The following is a 20,714-nucleotide window of genomic DNA, read 5'->3' as shown; positions in this document are numbered from 1 at the left end:
AGGCCTGGAGCTGTCTTAAGTCACTGTGGTGTCCCCAGCACTGCAATAGGCATGGCCCAGGAGAAACATTCTGATTTAGTTTTAGACCAATCCCCTGTGATTTCAATGACAGCAGGCTCAAGGTCTACTACCCAGTACCGTTCCAAGCGCCCTACAAACATCAGCTCATTCAGTCTTCACCATATCCCCAGGAGGTCAGTATGTGATTTAGCCCCCATTTTACAGACGAGGAAACGGAGGCCCAGAGAAGTTCAGTCATTTGCCCAAGGCCACAGAGCCAAGGCAAGGCAGAGGGAGGGCCTGAACCCTGGTGGAGGTCCATTCTCTCATCTACCATGCAGATGTTTCTTTAAATCCACTCATTTAATTTTCCTTAACTTGTCCAAGACAATATCTGTAAAAGCAGGGAATGGGCGGGGAACACTTTCCTAATACTCATTAAAGCAAACATATACCCATTTAAAAAAACACATTTTCCTCCTGTACCACCCAAATCACCTCGAGCACCCCATTTTGGGAAATGCTGTTCCACACCAGAGGCTGGTTGCCTAGGAGAAAACTTCGGGAAGCAGCTTAATGAGTAGATAAGAATGATTTGCAATTAGCATCAATTGTCTGTATGCAAATTAAAGCTCCCAACCGCAGGGCCCTCTTTTGTAGTGGGCTTCTCTCCTATTTTATTCCCTTCATTTCTGGGTTCAGCAAATCCTTCTCTCAGACACAGGGTAATTTTATACCCACCCCTGGCTTCAGCCAGTCTACTCCCCAGTGCTGCTGCCTTTAGAACACAGATTTCAAAACCCTACAGTTGCTCAGATTTACTAACACGGTCCCACGCCCAGCACGGGGGCTAGGAGAGCCGGGACTTGGGACCCCTGCGGCACCCAGGACTCTCCTGGTACAGAGTCCTTCTCGGTGGGCACACTTTGACATTTGTCTCAGTGATGGCCTGATTGGCATCTGTCTCCCTCAACAGATAGGGCGGGGAGAGGGGCTGGGGGTCTGCATTTGCTCAATATTTCTCCCCAGCTCCCACCCCAGCGTCTGTGATGATCTCTAAGAAATAGTTGTGCATGAAATGAACTGATAAATAAATGGATGAAGGAGCTGGGCAAAAGTCTGAGAGTTCAGATGATTGAGAACTACCTGTGTGGGGAGGAGGGCTGAGCCAGAGGCTAAACGCACTGGGACTCGAGCTCTCTCCCTCTCCATCTTCACCCTTCGGGGCCTGTGTCTCGGGGAGGTCAGGGACCAGGGCGAGGCGGGGCAGGGGGTACCCACAATGCGGGCACTCTCAAACACAGTTTCCAAATCTGTCAGAGAACCACTGCTAAGTCATGAGATCATTTAAGGAGGTATCGAGATGTATTCACATTCTCAACAGACGAGACTGCATCAGAGTGCTTCACACACAGGCTAAGTGCTATTTGGGGCATTTTTGCTTTGCCTTTTTAAAAACACAGCTATTCCTGCAGAGACACAAAAGAAGTCCACTGTAGGTTGTGGTCAAGGCCTGAGGCCACTGCCTGGGTGCAGGAGTCCTGTGTGGAGAGAGGCCGTAGGTCTGAGGGCTGGCAAAGGCATTAGAAACCAAAGGAGAGGAGGACCCCCCCCCCCCATTATCAGGGTCCTGGGCTGGCCCCTGCTCAGGTATAGTCAGGGAAGGGAAGGAATGCTGGGGCCTCTGGAGTCTGCACTGGGGGCCGCAGACCTCGAGGGGACACACATACCAGAACCACGTGAACCCTGTGGGAGCAGAACCGTTTTCTCACCTCTGTGCATTCCTCTGGGAGATAGTTCAGGGTTTTAATCTGATGCTCAAAGCATATGCAGTCCAGGCCTCAGACTGATGGCTCATTAACGCCAGTTCCTTCTCACTTACTCCGCTGCCTGCCTCGCGACCAGTGGTTCTCAAAGTGTGGTCCCTGGACCAACAGCATCACCATCTACCAGGAACTTAACAAAATGCATATTCTCAGGCCCCGCTCTGACCTACTGAATCAGAAACTCTGAGTGGGGTCCTGCAGTCTGTGCCTGATGGCCTTCCAGGGGCTGGAGGGCTAAAGCGCGATCTCTCAGACCTTCTCAGGACACGCTTGCTCAAAGGGCTCTGGGAAAGATCTTACTTTCTCGAGAAAAAGGGAGCTACAAGAAGTGATCTTCCTCTGTTCTCTGGCCCCATGCCCCCCACGGGCACCACGGCCACATCAGACGAGGAAGCTGTAGACAGTATGATAAGAATGGTGGAAAAGGAAGGCCCAGGGTTCAGGCCTTGAGGCCCTTCCTGAGCTGCTGTACTAGTCTGGCTTTGCCGTCTGTGGATTTCCCATCAGGGGACTGTGAAACCTCTATTTGTTTAAGCCACAAGGGTGGCTTAAGGGTCAGATGTCCTGTTACCTCCAGCCAAATGCACACCTAACACATACAGTTACCCTCAGAAAGCATAAAACCACTGGTCTCAAGCAAAGAGAGAAGGAAAGAGAGACAGAGGGTCAGAGTGAATCAGAGACAGATGAAGCAGACAGCTAGGGGTTTCTTTCCCCCCACCCAGGGTACCTGAAGGCTAAATGATGGGCACGAGCAGGTGGTCCACGAGCCTCCTGACTTTGGAAGCAAACTAGTGTGTAAGCACATCCGTCTGCGAGCCTGTGTGTAGGGAGGGGAACCCCACTGTCGGGACTGTGGGGGAAGCAGACAGTGGTCAGGACCCCCTGAAGGACTGGGGTCAGGAGCAATGCCTTACCTAGACTGCCTGGGTGGGTCACGGCTCCCCCCTGCCAGGCCCGTCGGGGTGCTGGATCCTGAGGAGTACAACTTCGGGCGGTAGCCCTTGGTCTGGCCAGCAACTGCAGGGGCCGGTGAGACCTCCCGCCGTCTGTCTGCATGGTGGGACCGCCCAGCGGCCTCCCGTCCGCCCCCACAGAGGCCCATGGTTCCAGGAGGCTTGTGCGGCTTGGCCTGCCGAGGCACCTTGGCCAGGGACATGCAGCTGGGGCTGGAGGTGTAGAGGGTGGTGTCAATGCCGCTGTCGCTGGAGCCACCCTTGGAGAGGGGGTCTTGCTCTGGCTCCAAGGGGTCCAGGGGGTCCAACCAGCGGTCGTCGCTGTGGCTGCTGGATGCGTTGCTGGAGAGCGTGTTGCTGCTGGAGTGACTGGAGTACGGAGGCTCCCCCTGGAAGGCGAGAGAAGCCTGTCATCCCAGACTCCACAGCCAGGGCGCGGACCTCACCTCCTGGCGTCCTCCCCACACCTAAGCTCTGGATCCCTCACTTCTTGGCCATGGTACCTTGGGTGAGTGACATAGCTCTTCCATGCTTCAGTTTCCACATGTGTAAAGCTGGGTGGTTGATAACCCTGCCTTACAGGTCTGCTCAGAGGGATACACATTATGAGTGCAAGGTGCCCCCATAGTGTAAGCTCAGCACACACAGAGCTGTGCTCCTGGCCTTCCCTCCCGGATCCGCCTCGTCTCTACCTCAGTAAAGGCACCTCCATCCTGTCAGCCGCCCCACGCAAGAGCCTTACAGTCACCCCGGACCCTGCTTCTGCTCTACACCCATGTCCAGCCCCACAGTAGATCCTGTGGCCTGCACCTTCAAAGAGGACCCAGGATCCGCCACTTCTGGTCCTCCACGGCTCTACCCTGGGCCTGTCCGCCACCACCCCCCACTGCACCAGACTCCTCCCTGGTCCTCTGGCACCCAGTTTGTTTCCTGCATGCAGCCAGAGGGAGGCTGTGAACACCCGCACTGTCTCATGTCCCTTCCTTGCTTAGAACCTTCCTGTGGCTCCATTTCACTCACAGGAAAAGCCAGATTCTTCCCTGAGGCCCTGCAAGGTCTGGCCCCACATTCTGGCCTCTAACTTCATCTGCCCCCTCCTGCCTGATCACTTTGCTCCAGCCAAACAGGCCTCCTCACTGTTCTTGGCGAGAGTCAGGCATACCCCCCACCTCAGGGCCTTGGCACTTGCTGCTCCTTCTGCTTGGAATGCTCTTCCCTCAGGTGTGCTCATGGACGGCCCCGTACTTCACTCAAGGCTTCAGTCACTTCCCCAGAGGCCCTCACTGACCACCTCACCCTAAAGCAGCAGTGCCTGATGCTCTCTTTTCCCTCAACTGGGCTTTGTTTTTCTTCCATAGCAAAGACCAGTTTCTGGTGTTCCAGAACGTGTGTGTTCATCTACTTCCTGCTCATTGTCCCCATTTGGATGTCAGCTTTGTGAGCACAGGGGCCCATCTGTCCCCTCCATCACTGTGGTCCCAGGGCCCGGCATGTGGTTAAGTGCCCATCAAACTTCCACTGAATGAAGGGAAGCAGAGAGACTGCCGAGTGCCCACCAAAACCACCTCCTTTTCCCAGGCACACAGGACTATGCTTCCCAGCCTCCCCTGTGCTGCGGTGTGGCCACGTGATGGTTTTCTTATGTAACGGCCAATGCAATAGAAGTGGAAATGATTTATGCCATTTCCAGGCCTGGGCCATAGAGACTTCCCACCTGATCCTCTCTTCCTCCCACCCTAATCTGCTGGAAAGAGGCGGGGACCCAGCAGAGGGCTCTGAGGGCCTGAGGGACAGCGAGCCTAGGTTCCAGAATCACCATGTGGAAAGAGGCTCACTGAATACCACACTGACTTGTTGTATGGGAGGGAAACAAACTACTGTGCGAGATCACTGAGCTTTGGGGACTGTCTGTTACCTCAGTTAACTTACTGCCACAGCCTGAATGTCTGTGGCCTCCTAGTGTGATGGCATTAGCAGGGAGGGCCTTTGGGAGGTGATTAGGTCATGAGGGTAGAGCCCTCATAAGGAGGGTTATAAAATCCCTATATTTATTTCCCTCTGTATATTTATACATTCCTCATGAGTGGGATTATTAAATCCATATACATACACTTATATCCTTATACAGGAGACCCCAGAGAGCTCCCTCGTCCCTTCTACCACATGAAGTGAGAAGGAGGCCATCTATGAACCAGGAAGTGGGTCTTCACCACTCACTGAATCTGCCTGAGCCTTGATCTTGGGACTTCCCAGCCTCCAGAACTGTGAGAAATAAATTTCTGTTGTAGTTCATCTAGTCTGTGGTATGTTCCAGCAGCCTGAGCTGGTGAGAACACTGACCATGACCAGTGTAATAACAGGGTAACTGGCACAAGGAGACGAGGGGATTTGTTCACGATGACCTGGTTGGTGAGGGCTGGAGCCTGGCTGTGCATCCGGCTGGTACTAGACCAAGCAGTTATAGCCTGTCTGCTAGAGCAGAGGAGGCAAAGGTGGAGGATGTGCTCACGTGTGGCGCTCAGAGGCCCACACCCCGGTGAAACCACCCAGCCCACAGTGGTCAGGGAGGCGAAGCAGCCAACTCCTGCAGCCCCGGCTCCCCAGGATTAGGCAGGTGGGGCCCAGACTCACTTTGGAATGCCTGTTGGGGGAATCTTTGCCTGCTGGGTCCTGCCTGGAGGCGTGCTTGCTCCCGCTGCTTCCAGCCATGGCTGAGAGCCGGGCCTGGGCGGGCACATGCCACAAAGGCTCTGCAGGAAGACAGGAGACACATCAATGGTTAGAGGTGACTCAGGCCCTAACCCGAGTCTACCTGAGGAATCTGGCCCTAATAATGGTCCCACCCCTCTGCCAGCTTGTCTGCTCAACTCACACAGGACCATGGCTCCGTCAACTTATGTCTTGGGGTATAACAACACTCAGTAATGAAATATTTACCAAGCGCTTAGTATGTGCCAGACACTATCCTAGTGCTTTACATGGGTTAATTCATGAAAGCCTTAGGACCATCGTCCATCGTCCAGAGAAGGTTGAGCACATTTTCATCCTTACTGGCCATTTGAATTTTCTTTTCTTTTTTTTTTAAAGATTTTATTTATTTATTTGACAGAGAGAGACAGCCCGCGAGAGAGGGAACACAAGCAGGGGGAGTGGGAGAGGAAGAAGCAGGCTCCCAGCGGAGAAGCCTGACGTGGGGCTCGATCCCAGGACTCCGGGATCACGCCCCAAGCCGAAGGCAGACGCTTAACGTCTGAGCCACCCAGGCGCCCCAGGCCATTTGAATTTTCTATTTTGTAAATTACCTGTTAATTTCCTTTTCCAATTTTCCATGGGATTGATATCTTTTATTTTATTGCCAAGTAGTGTTCTTTATATACGCAAGGTAGCAATCCTTTGCTGGTTAAATATGCATAACTTATTTTGTTAAACAAAAATGGGATCACACACTAGGCCTTGTCCTACAATGTGACTTTTTACTTTACGTTACATTTACACTTGCTTCTCACTTTATAGCCTCATAATACACCTTCACGTACCTGAACATCAAGTTACCTTGTTTTTAAAGGCTGTAGAGCATTCCATCATGTGAATGGACATCACTTTTTAAACCAGTTTCCTACCGATGGACACTTAGCTTATTTTTAATTCTTCCTTATGACAATGTTTGGGTGTCTTTCCCTCTACATGCAGCCTTGAGCAAGTGTGGGATTGTGCTGGGACCGAACTCCACAAGTGGAGTTGCTGGTTCCACGGTAAAATAGGTTTAAAATTGGGACAGCTAATGTAGGTGTGAATGAGTCTACACTTCCAGGTTCTCAATGTGCCTCAACTCAGCAACTGACCTTAAAAAAAAAAAAAAAAAAAAAGTACAACTTCAGTGGAGGACTAGTTAGTATCTACCAAACACAAATGCACTAACAGAGGAAAGAGGCCTGGAACCCTGGTGGTCTAACCTCAGGGCCCACACTTTTGATCACTGCTGCATTGAAAATAATGATAATAAAGATGACTGTTAAGCACATGACCTGTGTTAGGTATTAAGAACTGCTTTGCACACACTACTTTGCTAAGTCCTCCCAGTAATACTGTAAGGTGGATATTACACCACTTCCAAAAGATAAAGAACATCAAGACTCAGAGAGGTTAAGTACCCGGCCCATGGTCACACAGAAAGGGCCTCAGACTTGTGCTGCCCACCTCTGCACCCTTTCTCTGTTTCCCCAACAAGGACAACACTGGCAACGATGGAAAATACGTGCTTGCAAGACGGAAATCATCATTCTCTTAATGACGGGCTGGGGCCTGTGCTGAGAGAGCTGGGCAGGGGTGATCTCACTGGACCTTCAAACCATGCAGGAAGGAGAGACTGTTAGGATGTCCACCACAGAGGAGGGACCTGAAGCTGGGACAGATGAGGTCACCACCAAGGTCACGTGGCTGACCCTGAACTTCCCACAGGGCCTGTTGGAGCCTGAGTTCACAACCACATGCTGCTGCCTCCAGGGCAGCCCCGGTGCACTGTGGGTCCATGTTCTTGCTGTGGAAGGTTCCTGCTCGAGTGCACTGGGTGGGGCACTCAGGGCCAACACAGAGAACAGCCTGGTTGGCATAGTCAAGGGTGTCCTGTTGGTGTGGTGGCTGGGAGGCTACCCATTGCGTCCATCTACTGTCTACCTCCGGAGACAGTTTTCCTCGGTGGAGCATTGCACGGGCCCACTGGTTTCCTGGGAGGTGGCCCCACCATGCTGGAGACCACGTTTCTACAGAGAGCCACGCCTGTAGCTGCTGCATCCAGCCCCAACTACCACCTATAACACTGGTGACTTCCATTTCCATCTCTGGCCCCAGACCTCTCCTGACCTCAGACTTGTATATATGGCTGCCTCCCAATGCCTCCTGCTGAACACGGGCAAAGCCAATTCCTTTTCTTCCCCCAAATCTGCATCACTCACTGTCTTTCCCGCTCAGTCCACATGGCTCCACGGTATCACCCTTGAATCCCGTCTCTCAAATCCACGTAGAGGATCAGGAAATTCTGTCAACTCTACCTTCCCACGACCGAATCTAGAAGCTGCCCATCTCCCTCACCCCCATCCCCACCCTACAAGAATCTGCAGCCTGAAGGACCCTGTGAACACCTGAGTTAGATCCCATTCCTTGAAGGACAAAGTCCTCCCCACAAGCTCTGGCCCCGTCACCTCCCTGACCTCAGCCTCCGTCACCTCTCCAGCTACACGGCCTCCCTACTGTTCCTCCTACACTCACTGCTACCTCAGGGTCTCTGTTTTCCCTGGAAGGTTCTCCTCCCAGGGGACTCCTTTGAATTTTTCCAGCCTTGCCTGAAATGTGATTTGCTCAGAGATTCCCCCAAACCCTGTCCATCTCTCTCAGCACTGTGTTATAGTTTCCCCTTGTTACTCAGCATTTATCAGTGTGTGCCTGTCTGTTGTCCGTCTCTCCACCAGCCTGTCAGTCCAAGAAGGCAGGGAACGTGCCTGTCTGGCACACACTGTGCATCCCTGGTGCCCAGTCTGGTGTTTATCATTAGCGACATGTCAAATGAATGGAGGGAATCCCTCCTGGGCTGCCCCAGGGTCCTCAGCTCTGCCCTAAGCAATCCCTGATACTGAGCCCTTCACTGGTTCTCTGGACCAGCCCCCTGTGACCTCCTGGCTCTCCTGCTGCAATGATCTCCCTTGTCACTCTGGGCACATGACAGATGTGAATTTGGCAGACTTGGGGCAGCTGGTGACTCAGGAACTACCTTCCCAACCTGGGTGCTCTGAAGCTTGAGAAATCCTCACACCCGGCAGGTGAGGGGCTGTGGGTGCTGTCTATGGACAGTGGGGGCTGAGGGGTTCTAGCACCCAACAGGTCTTGGTTTCATCTCAGTTATGCCCCTCACCAGCAGGGACCTCGGCCCAGTGACAAACTTCCAGGGCCTCATCTTCCTCATTTCTAAAATGGGGCCGTAAAAAGTGCCCACTCTGTCATGGTCCTGAGATGATTAAATAAGAGGGCACAGGGAGTACTTAGTACAGCACCGGGCATCTAACAAGCATGCAGAATCATAGTGCACTGTTCCTATGATTACGATCATCTGATCTGGGCGATTCCCCACATCTGTCATGGTGCCTGATTCTCCCCATCCTGAACTACCTTGTCTCTGTGTCTTGAGCACATTCTAGGCTTCATGAGGATTTCTAAACACCGACTGCCCTGATTTCTGTGTGTGGGGGGAGGCAGGGTGGTGGTGTTAAGTCAACTTGTAACAAAGTCCCAAGCTCTAGGAGAGAAGAAAGAAGGGAAGGACAATGGGGAGTTTCCATGACACCCTATTTGGGTGAACATTGGAAAAACGTGCTCCCCATGTTATACTTTGGTGTAATGAGATCGCCAAGCAACACTTTTCTTTTTCTGAACGGGCAGGGAGAAAGAGATGTAGATCTCTGTGTGTTGCAGCAGAGAGCACAGAACGGCGGGCGGTGGCAGGCAGGGTCAGGTGTGCTGAGGAGGGAAGCAAGCCATGTCCACAGGTCCCGGAGGCAGCAGAAGGTAGAGCGAGGTTGGAAGGCTGACCTCCTTGAATGAAGTTCAACCATTTTCCCTGGTTTAAGGGAACTACGGGGGTTGGAGTGCCAAGGAATTCCCAGGCCACCAATCCTGGGACACACAAGCTCTTCCCTGCCCTCCCCACCCCCGCCCCGTACCTGAAGGAGCCAGTGATGTGCTGACGTGGTCATCCCCTGGAGCTGCCTGGAAATTCTCGAACATCTCTCTAAGAGGACAGCTCCATCTCCCTCCTCCAACACCAACGCTCTTTGACACTTCATTTCTTTTCTTTGTTTTGAACCCACCCATTCATCTAATAGCGCTCAGGCTTTGGAGGGGTTCCAAGTTTGTCGCGTGAAATTATGTGTCGAATATTCATCTACGTGTACACGCTCACGATTAATCATCATACAGAGGAGCACACACAGATGAGAAGATGCTCAGTCTCGTCAGGCACCAGAAAGATGCATGTTAAAGCCACAACGTGATGCCGCTATGTGCTCACTAGAATGGCCCAAATGAAAAGGTGGGTGGGGACATGGGACAACTAAAGCGCTCCTCTGTCGCTGGTGGGAGTGTGACGTAGTTTGTCACTCTGGGAAAAGTGTGGCAGTCTCTTAAAAAGTTCAGCGCGCAACCCAGCCATTCTACTTCCGGGCATACACCCAACTGAAGGGTGAGCGTGTGCTCAGCACAGGCAGGTACGAGAATATTCCCAATAGCACTATTCTAAGCCATCCCCAACTGGAAACGACCCCAATGTCCATCAACGCCAGAACGGAGTAATAAACTGTGGGTCGTTCACACGATGGAATACGCCTCGGAAACTGCACTGCTCCGTACAGCCATGTGGCCGGCACTCAAGAACACGACACTGCGCGACAGGAGCCAGACACACACACACGATGCATCGAATCAGCAGGAGTCGGCCTCATATACACAAAATGCAGAATGAGGCAGAACTAAGTTTGGCTGTGAGAAGCAGGGCAGGGGTGGCCTGTAAGGGGCGCTGAGTGGGAGGGGCCCAGGGGGCTTCAGAGGCTGGCCGTGTTCAGCCTCTCATCTGGGGTGTGGGGTGCTCACTAAGTGACAGGTTATCACGCTGGACACCAGGATCTGGGCTCTGGTCTCGGCATCTGCCGTACAGCTCCAGCAGTGGGAAGGGAGGGCAGGAGGGTTTATGTAAGGGAAAGCCTCAGAACGCAGTCGGCACTGCTTTTAGTCCATTTTCAGCTGTTTCCCCGGGAGGTCGCCACCCCCGCCTCGCACATCTGCGCGCTGGCTCCCGCGTGAGCACCACCTGCGGATGCCCTGTCTGGAGGGACGAGGGGCAGGCTCACCGGTCCCTGCTGTTCTCTTGCAAGACCTCCCTGATCTCACATGTGGCTCCAACAGCTTCCTTTTGTGCGTCGCTAACAGGAGGAGGGGTGTCACCTGGTGGATTAGAAGAGGCCCTGCTGGGCACAGCCGGCCTGGGGAGGCCCTACCTGGCTTCTGACGCTCCATGGTGCTCTCCTGGCTGGTCAGGCCGCCCGAGGAGGAGTCGCCGCTGGACATCCCATCGTGGCTGAAGTGGGGATCAAAAGATAGCAGTGGGTGTGGGGCGGCTGCATACCTGCGAGGGAGTGAGAGGCAAGCACAGGGTGAAGGGCTGGTGGGACAAAAACCACCTGAGCCGGAGACTTGCTCACTGGTGGGTTTTAAATACACTGGAGGCTCCGTGTGGAGGGGAGGCTAGATGAGTAATCCTGGAAACGTGCTATTAGCGGAGGGTCAGGAATGAGTCTCGCCTGGGAAGCATGCCAGGGAGTGCAGGGCGATGCAGGGTCCTCCAGGGAGGGAGGGGCTAGGGCGGAGGCCCTACCCGTAGGTTCCTCAGGGGGTCTTGCTTCTTGGCAGAGAAATGGGGTGAGCTATTGTTAGCAGCCCCGCCTCCCAGGCCTGTCTCAGGGCTAAAGCATCTGTAGGTACAGGAGGCCTGGCCTCTTTCTCAGCCAGGGACAGTCCCTTCCTAGCCCTGAGCTGCAGTTTCCCTCAGTTGTCAAGAGGAGATCGCAATAGGCTTTTCCTCAGAAGACCGATGCTTGGCCTGAGACTGACGCACACACAGCCGTGACAACTGGCCAAAGGCCAGAACTCTGTGCCTGTGCCCCTGTTGGAGGAAGAAGCCACGTGCTCGGGCTCCAGAATGAGGCAGAGCGGGGCTCAAACACCAATGCCACCCCTGACTAGCTATGTGACCTTGGTCAGGCGAGCGCTCGTTAGCCTGAACTGGTCTCCCTATCTGAAAAATGGGATAATGACATTTTCTACTTCACAGGCTTGCAGGGTGGATGAAATACCAAAGTTATCTCCTAGACAGAGATTCTCCCGGAGGCTGGTTCTGTACACCGCAGGGAGGGCTGAGATCTGGGGGAAGAAACAGCAGAAGGCTTTCCCTGTGGTCTCATGTCCCAGCAGCATTGGTTCTACGCCCTGGAGTGAATCCTAAGGGTGCCTCCAACGTCCATTCCACCTCAGATCAGAACCAGTCATGACTGAACCCTTCTCCCTGCCTGGGGTTGGTTCAGGCATAGGACACAATTGTGGCTAATGTGACATGACAGGATGTGAGACTTATAAAGACTCTCAGAAAACATGTCCTGCCCTCCCCCTGGCAAGCACGCGGCAGGACCACACTTCCTGGGCCCTGGAGACGGGCTGGGAGGGGTCTGGGCCTGGTCTTGTCAATGAGCTGTGAGGGAAGTGACTTGGCGGCGGTGGCTGCCCCGGCAGCCTGGGTCCCAAGGGGTCCCCTGCCAACCAGCAGGGGAGCCGCAGTGTGGGTGTGAGATACACCTTTGCTGATTTAAGTCACTGCTGTTTTCAGGTGATTGTGACTGACACGGGGGAGGTGTGCTGGGGAGGGCTTCCGGGAAGAGTCTCCCGGTTCCTCAGACAGATGACGAGGAAGGATGGCTGTTCTTCTTCACCAATTATGGCTGGGTCCGGATAGAACACCGCGAGCTGCCACCGCCCTCCTGCTACCAGCCTGAGGATGAGGTTGCTGCTGAGGGTAGAAGACAAAAGGTGGGATGGACGAGGCCTTGACACAACTGCCAAAACGCTGGCTCCACCCTCCCCGGAGACTGACCTACTTCTGAGACTCCTTTTCTGTGAGAGCACACATTCCTACAGTGACCCAGCCAGCCAAATTTCAGTTACTTGCAGCCAGAAGCACCCCGCTGACACAGGCCTTGTACTTCGGAAGATTACTGAGTCTCCATTAATAGAGCTGATTTTGTGATTTCCCCATTTGGTTCCTTTTGTCTATCCTTGCAACTTGGGATCGTCTCCAGGGTCGTCCTGCCAGCCAGGACTGTTTCCGCAAAGACTAACTCTGAATCCCTAGGATTCACCACCTCCTGGACAGCAGAGTGCTCTGGAGGAAAACTCTGTTTCTACCCACCTGCCAGGAAAATACGTATTCTCCCCACCTGCCCAAACCCTGACCTCTAGTTCCTCCAGAGAAGGAAGGCTAAACCGAAATAAGACAAAGTACAGCAATCTACAATACTGACTTATCAGTCAGCCAACTGCCTGCTATAATGCGTCTCCACCACGGCAGGAAGTTGAAGTGTTGACGAGTTTATTCCATTTTCTCAAGATGTTTGTATCAAATCCCGAGGACTGAAGGAAAACGTCAGTGGCCGCTGGGGTCAGCCAAGAGGAAAGTGGAAGGTCTGAGTGGAGGCTCCCCCGTCTCTATTCTCTGCTTCTTTCTTGGTAACAGAACCCTGACCGTATCCGGGGCTGCAATGTAACTGGTTAGCAGACTACATTTCCAGGCTCTCTTGCAGTTCTGGCCAATGAGATAAAAGTGTCGCATGTGACTTCCAGGAAATGTCTGGGTATGCTGTGCGCGCCTTTGCCCCATCACCTCCTTAAGACCAGGAGGCAAAAGCCAAGGACGGCAGAGCACCAGTGAGGGGGAGCCTGGGTCTCTGACAACATGGGAGAAAGAAAGAAACTATCTTGTCTGAGTCATTGTTTTCTCTCTTAGGCAGCTAAACCTAATCCTGACTGACAGACTGTAGTTGGAAGTGTTTTACCAGGCTTCAGCACTCGGCTACTGTCCTCCATGAAGACAACCTGTATTTTGTGCAATCACGTAATTCTCGAACGAATTATGAGAGCCCGATGTAAACTGACTGGCTTATGCTGCCCATTCTCTGGGGGTGCAGATATGTCCCCATATGGGGCCATTTTGATCATGGCCAAGTCCCAGTCAAACCGACTGGAAATCTGGACCTGCTGGTATCTTACCATGCACGGCTCTGGGCAAAAATCCCCGGAAGAAGAGAAGTCCAGAGCTGTCCTCAAGCTCATCTGAGAAATGTTAACGTCCTGTATCTTTTCTCGGAAGATGACATCACTTTAGAGATAAAGGGTTTGGGTTCTGGTGAGAAACTAACTCACTGAAATTTCAAGCATCGTCAGGCAGAAGCTGTTGTGCTGACTGACCCTGGGAGGCAGGTGGGCTGGGTGTGGGATGGCTTTCGGGTCAGTAGGGTCGGGCCTCTATGGCCACAAAGGAAAGTACCAAGACAGATGTGAACATGGGCAAGAGCCTCTCCATAGGGGAGGGCTCCAGCCTGCTCTGCTAGTCTCCTACACAGACCGATGGGACATCACACGGGTGAAATCCCAGACGACCGGTTGATGTAGCCATGAGTGGCCGCCACACCAACAACCATCAACCTTCTTGGTCTCTGCTGGTGAAGCCCAGGTTTCCCTGTGGAGGCCATCCCTCAGCCATGTGACTTGAGTAAATCTTGACAGTTTAAGACAGTCGTGCGGGTCCAATGTGACCTGCCAGCGGCTGGTTCAGGGGTAGGCAAAATGACCCAGCTCCTTTACTCTTAAAAACTCTTCCCTCCTTTTCTACAGGGCACTGATTCTGCCTGGGGCCCCAAGAGCCATCATGGATCACTAACGGAGCCAGGTCCCTGAGGAATTCCCTGAAGAATTCGCCAGTCCTATAGCTACCCTACCTGTGGACCTACTATGTGATGATACATCCTCTTAGTGCCTCATGATTTTTTGAGTTAGGTTTTCTGTCACTTGCAGTCAGATGCCTCCTCACCAATGTACCACTCTTTATGGAGTTGACAGAGAAAAACAGGAGAGAAGAAAAGCCAGCCAAGTGGTCTGGTGAGCAAATGTCTAGGGTCCAGTCCAACCCTGCAGGCTTGCTGAGCCGGGCACACTATTCTGTTCTAACACTCCGTATGAGGTTTGGTGGTTTCCTCAATTTGCCAACAAGGGTGGCCACTCCTGAGGACAGGGACAGCATCTGCCAGCCTCTGTCCCCCAGCTGCCAGCACAGGCGCTGCACCGGGCAGTAAATAACAGTCATCAACATTAAGGAGCACTTACTATGTGCCAAGCACAGTTCTGAGTGCCCTAGAGGACTTTCCTCCATGAAGACTCTCAGTGCTGCTCAGGGACAGACATTTTACATGGAGCAAACTTGAGGTGCAGAGAGGTGAAGTCACTTGCCCACACTCACAGGGCTGATAAAGGGTGGGCCATCTTACCACCTTGTCTCCCAGTGATTCTAAGATGGCCCTGGGACAGATTCTGTGCATATGGGCCTCCACAATCCTAAAAGCTTGATGAATTCGGCAAGTAGCAGGCCCGCTGGAGACAGCAGGAGACAGAGGAGTCCTGAGTGGGGGATGTCCAGAGTTGGGCAGGAATGTCTGGCCGGGCTCACATGGGTTCCAGGATGTCAGAGGGCGGCTGTGCGGAGGGGAAAGGGGAAAGGAGCTGAGGCTAAAGGCCACTGGAGTAGCCCTGGCCGGCTCCCAGGTCTCGTACCACAGGCTGGTGACCGGCCCTGAAAGACAATTCTGAGGTTTTAGGGGATGCACTGTGCTGGCACCCTTTCACCAAACTTGGAACCCAGATGTTGACAGAAATGAAGTGTCACTGTGGGACGGGGACTATATAGGTGGGACCACGTATTTTACCCTGATTTGGAGGGAAAGCTCAGAGTCCTTTGGCAGGACAGGTCTCACTCGGGTCAATTTCCGCCCTCCAGAATCACGTGGGCCTGGGTTCCTGTCCCAACTCTGACACTTCCTGGAAGAATGACCCTGACCAAGGGGATGCACTGAGCCTGTTTCCCCTCTGTAAAATGGGATAATTAAGTACCCACCTGTGGAGTACTCACTGAGATCATGAATACAGCTCAGGGGAGCCAGAAACAGATCCACACAAATGTGCCCAACTGAGCTCCCCTTCCAATGATCTTTTGTTTTAAGGAGCAAGAGCAATGCAATGGAAGAGGGAGAGCCTTTTCCAGAAACGGTGCTGGAGCAAACTGGACATCAGCAGGCCAAAAAAGTAACATCAACCTAAACTTCTCACCTTACGCAAAAATGAACTCAAAATGGATCATGGACTTCAATGTGAAATATAAAAACATAAAACATCTTGGGGCACCTGGTTGGCTGAGCCTGTGGCGCATCCGACTCTTGATCTCAGGGTTGTGAGTTCAAGCCCCACACTGGGTGTAGAGCCTACTTAAAAAAAAAAATAAATAAAACTTCTAGAAAAAAACGAGAACATCTTCAGGACCCAGGTCTAGGCAAAGAGTTCTTAGATTTCACACGAAAAACGTGAACTATAAGAGGGGGACAATGTAACTTGGACCTGATTAAAATTGAGAACTTTTGTTCTGCTATAGACCCTGTTAAGGAGAAGAAAGGACCAAAAAAAAAAAAAAATATATATACAAAAGGACAAATAAAAAACTGGGAGAAAATATTTGCAAATCACACAGCTGACAAAGGACTCGTGTCTAGTATATACAAAGAACTCTCCAAAGCTGAAAAATGTTGAATCCAATTAGAAAATGGGCAAAAGACATGCACAGACACTTCCCTAAAGAGATATACACAGTTGGCAAATAAGCACACGGAGAGATGTTCAACATCATCAGCCATTAGAGAAATGCAAATAAAAACCACAATGAGATCTCCTTACACGCCTATCAGAATAGTTAAAATGAAAACCAGTGAGGACACCCAGAGCTGGGGAGGACGTGGAGAAGACAGATCACTCATACACCGCTGGTTGGGGGGGGGGTGTAAAATGGTACAGGCACTCGGGAAAAGAGTTTGGCAGTTTCTTTTAAAACTAAAAAAGGACTTACCACACGGTAAGCAATTGTACTTTTTCTCCCCTCTAAGTGCTTCTGTCTGTGCAATGCAGAACAGTCAGCACACCCATTCACTCAAGTAACACTGTCCTCCATGCACTGAGCAAGTAGCACTCTTAGAGGCACTGCTCCCTCCCCCCGGCCTTACTGGGGCACAGCCGACAAATAAAACTGTAATCGGTTTCAAGTGTACGACGCAATGATTTGATGTACGTACATACACAGTGCGAAATGAGCACACTTCTCATGGCACAGAGGTACCTTGTTTTGGGGGACAATGCTGAAGGTCTACTCTCTTGGCAGACTTCAAATGTATGGTGCAGAATTATTAACTCTAGGCACTAAGCCTACACATACATTAGATCCTCTGAACTTACTCATCTTATAACTGCAACTTTGTACCCTCTGGCCCAAATCCCCCATTTCCCCCATCCCAGCCAACCACCACTCTACTCCGTCTTTTCTAGGAGTTCAGCTTTTTGATTCTCTGTATAAGTGACACCATCCAGTATCTGTCTTATTCTGTCTGATTTATTTCACTTAGCGTAATAACCTCCAGGTTCATCCATGTTGTCACAAATGGCAGGACTTCCTTCCTTTACGGCTGGATAATATTCCATTGCGTGTATCTACATCACATCTTCTTTATCCATTCATCTGTCAACGGACGCTTAGGTTGTTTCGCTATCTTGGCAAGCAGTTGTTTACTTGGGCATTTGTTCCAGGGAAAGAAGAATTTATTTTCATGCCTGTTCAGAGGATGAATGTTTGTAATAGCCCAAGCCCAGAAACCACCCAAATATCCTTTGATGGGCGAATGGTTGGTTATACATACGAGGCTGGTTCCATACCATGGAAACAGCTCAGCAATAAGGAACTGACTACTGATACCCACAACGGTTTGAATGAACCTCAAGGAAATTATGCTGGGTGAAAAAGAATCTCCAAAAGATATATACTGTATGATTCCTTTTATATAACAGTTATAAAATAGCAAGAGTTAGAGATGCAGAACAGATTAATGGTTGCCAGAGATTAAGGATGGGGGAAGGGATGGGTGCAGCTTTAAAGGGGTAGCAGGCGGGAGCTCTGTGGTGATGGTACAGTTGAGTGTGTAAATTGTGGTGGTGGTTACACAACAGCACACATGTGACAAAACTGCACAGAGCCACACACACTCACTGCACACACACACGTGTACACGTGTAATTGGTGTTCTATGGATTGTACCAATGTCAACGCCTTGCTTTGTTATTTGCATGGGGAGGCTGGGTGAAGGGTTCATGGAGCTCCCTGCACATTTCTTTGCAACTTCCTGTGAACCTGTAATTATTTCAGAAAGTTTAAAAATAATAATAAAGGGGTGGGACTCCAAGCCTTTGAAAAAAAAAATGTTCCCTGGATTTAATACAGTAACATCATTCCCACCACCTCTGTTCTTGGACAATCACTGGGTACCAGCTGCCATTTCTAGGCTCAGCCGCTGCTGCTGCCCAAGTGCCCCCACACCCCAGACTCCTCTCCATTCCTTCTGTATTCCACACCATTCCACTTGCTCCTATCTGTGGCCATTGCTTTGTCTAGAAAGACTTTCTTCCTCTTCTCTGTGGCAAACTCCTACTGACCTCTCAAAGCCCTATCCAAACGCTGCCTCCTTCAGGCAGCCAGCCTAGACCTCTGGGGCTGCACTGGGCTTCCTTTACCACAGCCTAAGTCTATCACAGTGCTCGTCGGGGTGCGCATGGTTTCCAGGGTGCTCCCTCCACTGCAGCCAGCGGCATTGACCACAGGAACCCCTGGCAAATGAGTATCTCAAATAGCTCTCTGTGGGCCTGGCACACAGACGGTGCCTGAGACCCTCTGCTGAATGAAGGCTGAACCGTGGTGGCCGGAAATGGAAGAGAAGTCTGTTTTCCCTGATTTTACAGCAGAGGCTGAGATCCGACAATGGTTTAGCTCAGTGGCTCTCACCCTGGACCAGCAGCGTCAGCCTCCAGCGTTCTATACCTACCAAGTCGGAGCCTCAGGGGGGAGGTCCAGCAAATGTTTGTTTCCAGGCCCCCTTCTGGGTGATCCTGAGGCACGCTGGCTGGAGATCAGTGGACTGATCCCTGTTCTGACAGCAGGGGGTCTCACTTAAATGAACTCACGCACTCACCCTGTCCTTTGACCCAACAGATACTGAGGATCTAGCAGGGGTCAGCCTCTGTGCTGCATGATGGTCACACAAAGACGCACTGGGAGGGTCCCCGATCTTGAGGATGCACGCGCACACATGTGTGCACACACACTCTTGAGCTGGCTGACGGAATGGAGACAGCCCAAGGACACGGTCAGGAAATACACAGGGAACTGAGGGGCACAGTGGCAGCACCTCATCTAGTGCTGGGGGAGGTTCGGGGAAGGCTTCCCAGAGGAGGAGTATCAGTGCTCAAGCTGGCAGGACGGGGGAGTGTGGGGTGAAGTGTGTGAAGAATCTGTAGGCAGAGGGAGAACACAGAGGCGGGCTCTGAAATTCAGACAGCCTACCCGGGGAAGCGAAAGCAGCCAGCGAGGCTGAGGCTGAGGTGTGGCGCTCGAGGCTGGAGAGGCGGGGCGGGGCCTAGTGGCCACACGGAGGTGCTGAGGCTGTGCCCTGAGGGCTGTGGGACACACGGGAGGGTCTGAAGCAGGGGACAGACATGGCCAGACATAGAAAGATCCCCCTGGCCGCTAAGTGGAGGGTGGACCACAGGAGGTGGAACGGAGGCTGGGGGCTCAGGGAGGTGGCCAGGGTGGGGCACTGGGAGGAGGAGGAGAGGGTGGGGGGCAGAGCTGCTCAGGAGGCCGAATGGATGGTCTGCAGTAGAGGGGAGGAGTTAGGGAGACATCCAGGAGGAAGCCCAGAGCTCTGGCCTTAGGACAGGGGAGTGCTGGGGCTGGCCCTTACTGAGACAGGGATCCTGGAGGACCAAGGGCACAGGGCACTAGGGAGCCATGGAGGAGTTGGGAGGATCACTGAGTGGCCATGCTAGGAGGCAAATGGTCTTACTTCGGCAAGTGATACAGGTGTCAAGAACACGCCAGCAGAAATCCTGCCATGAAGAAGGCCGGCAGTGAGTTGTGCCCAAGGCAGCTCAGCCCTAATTCACAACAAACAACCAATCCTTCCAGAGGTCCTCTGATGACCTTCAGGGATCTAGAAACCCCATCAAATGGCAAATAAACTTGTAAGGTCTGTGCATTTCCTGGGGAAGAAAGATCCCCAGCTCTCATCAGATTCCTTAATTTGGAAAGAGTGAAGAGATTCTGACCTTTCTGGAGATGGCTTGTATCTCGTGTAGGTGGCCGAGCCGGGGGTGGAGAAACTCCCAGAAGGCTGTCGGTAGGGAGGGACTTTGTCGGCCCCTGCTGGTGATGCTGTGTAAGGGGTTTCCGGGAAGCTGACAGGCCTGCAACAGAAACAGGAGGGAGGGCGGAGGGCAGGGTGAGTTGAGGATACCCCTGCCCTCAGAGGACAGAAGACAGACCTTTCCCTCAGGCCCAGGCACATCCCATCTGCTTCGTCTGCCATGCTCCCGTCAGAATCAAAGGACGGGGGAGTGTGGGGTGAGCAAAGGGTGGTGTCCGGGAGCCCAGATACCCCTTGCCCTCCCTCTCCTGTTACAGCTGTGCCTGCCCCTCAGCTTCTGAGGCCTGACCGGGGTCACTGAAGCAAGATGAACCTCTGCAAGTTGGATCCCTTCATTTCTTAGAGATTTTTCTTTATTTTTAAGCATGTACTGCCTTCAAGAGAATTTACCTGTGAGCTACACCCCGTCATAATAAAACAAACTCCCAAAGCTACCACCCAACCCAAGAACTAGAATGGCAGCACCTCTACATGTCTACCTGTGGGCTTTCCCCCTTCCCTGCTCTCCCCCCCCACCCCGAGTAACCACTAACCTGAAGTTTGTGCTTATCAGTCCCTGGAGCTTTCAAAAAATATATAGCTTTAATCATACATGGTATGGTGGCTATCCAGCCTCAGACACCGAGCTCCCCAGCCCTGGGCCCTCACACAAGAGGCTCGTAATGAAAATTTAAAGGAAGGAAGGGAGGGAGGGAGGCATAAGGATGAGGAGGGGGAGGAGAAAGAGCAGAGGAAGAGACTGGACAAAAGGGGAGGAGGGAGAAAAGGGCAAAGCAGGGATG

General features: G+C 52.3%; 1 protein-coding gene across 6 annotated transcripts in view; it reads right to left on the bottom strand.

Annotated features, from left to right (window-relative positions):
- SIPA1L3 (signal induced proliferation associated 1 like 3) overlaps window positions 1-20,714 on the bottom strand; it is a 225,285-nt gene that overhangs the window by 35,788 nt on the left and 168,783 nt on the right. For 5 of the 6 annotated variants that reach the window (XM_045786053.2, XM_087870714.1, XM_045786081.2 and 2 more), the window contains exons 12-15: window positions 19,835-19,972; window positions 10,822-10,949; window positions 5,414-5,532; window positions 2,744-3,171 (exon numbers count right to left, since the gene is read on the bottom strand). In XM_045786053.2, coding sequence (XP_045642009.2) covers window positions 2,744-3,171; window positions 5,414-5,532; window positions 10,822-10,949; window positions 19,835-19,972 — 813 coding nt within the window. The remainder of the gene's footprint in view (window positions 1-2,743; window positions 3,172-5,413; window positions 5,533-10,821; window positions 10,950-19,834; window positions 19,973-20,714) is intronic. The other variant, XM_045786088.2, reaches the window with a different exon arrangement.

The sequence above is a fragment of the Ursus americanus genome, chromosome 21 (genome assembly GCF_024610735.1).
Source record: "Ursus americanus isolate L20-20 chromosome 21, mUrsAme1.1.p, whole genome shotgun sequence".
Lineage (NCBI taxonomy): Eukaryota > Metazoa > Chordata > Mammalia > Carnivora > Ursidae > Ursus > Ursus americanus.
Note: the sequence above shows the minus strand (reverse complement) of the source record. Positions and strands in the feature narration are given on the sequence as shown.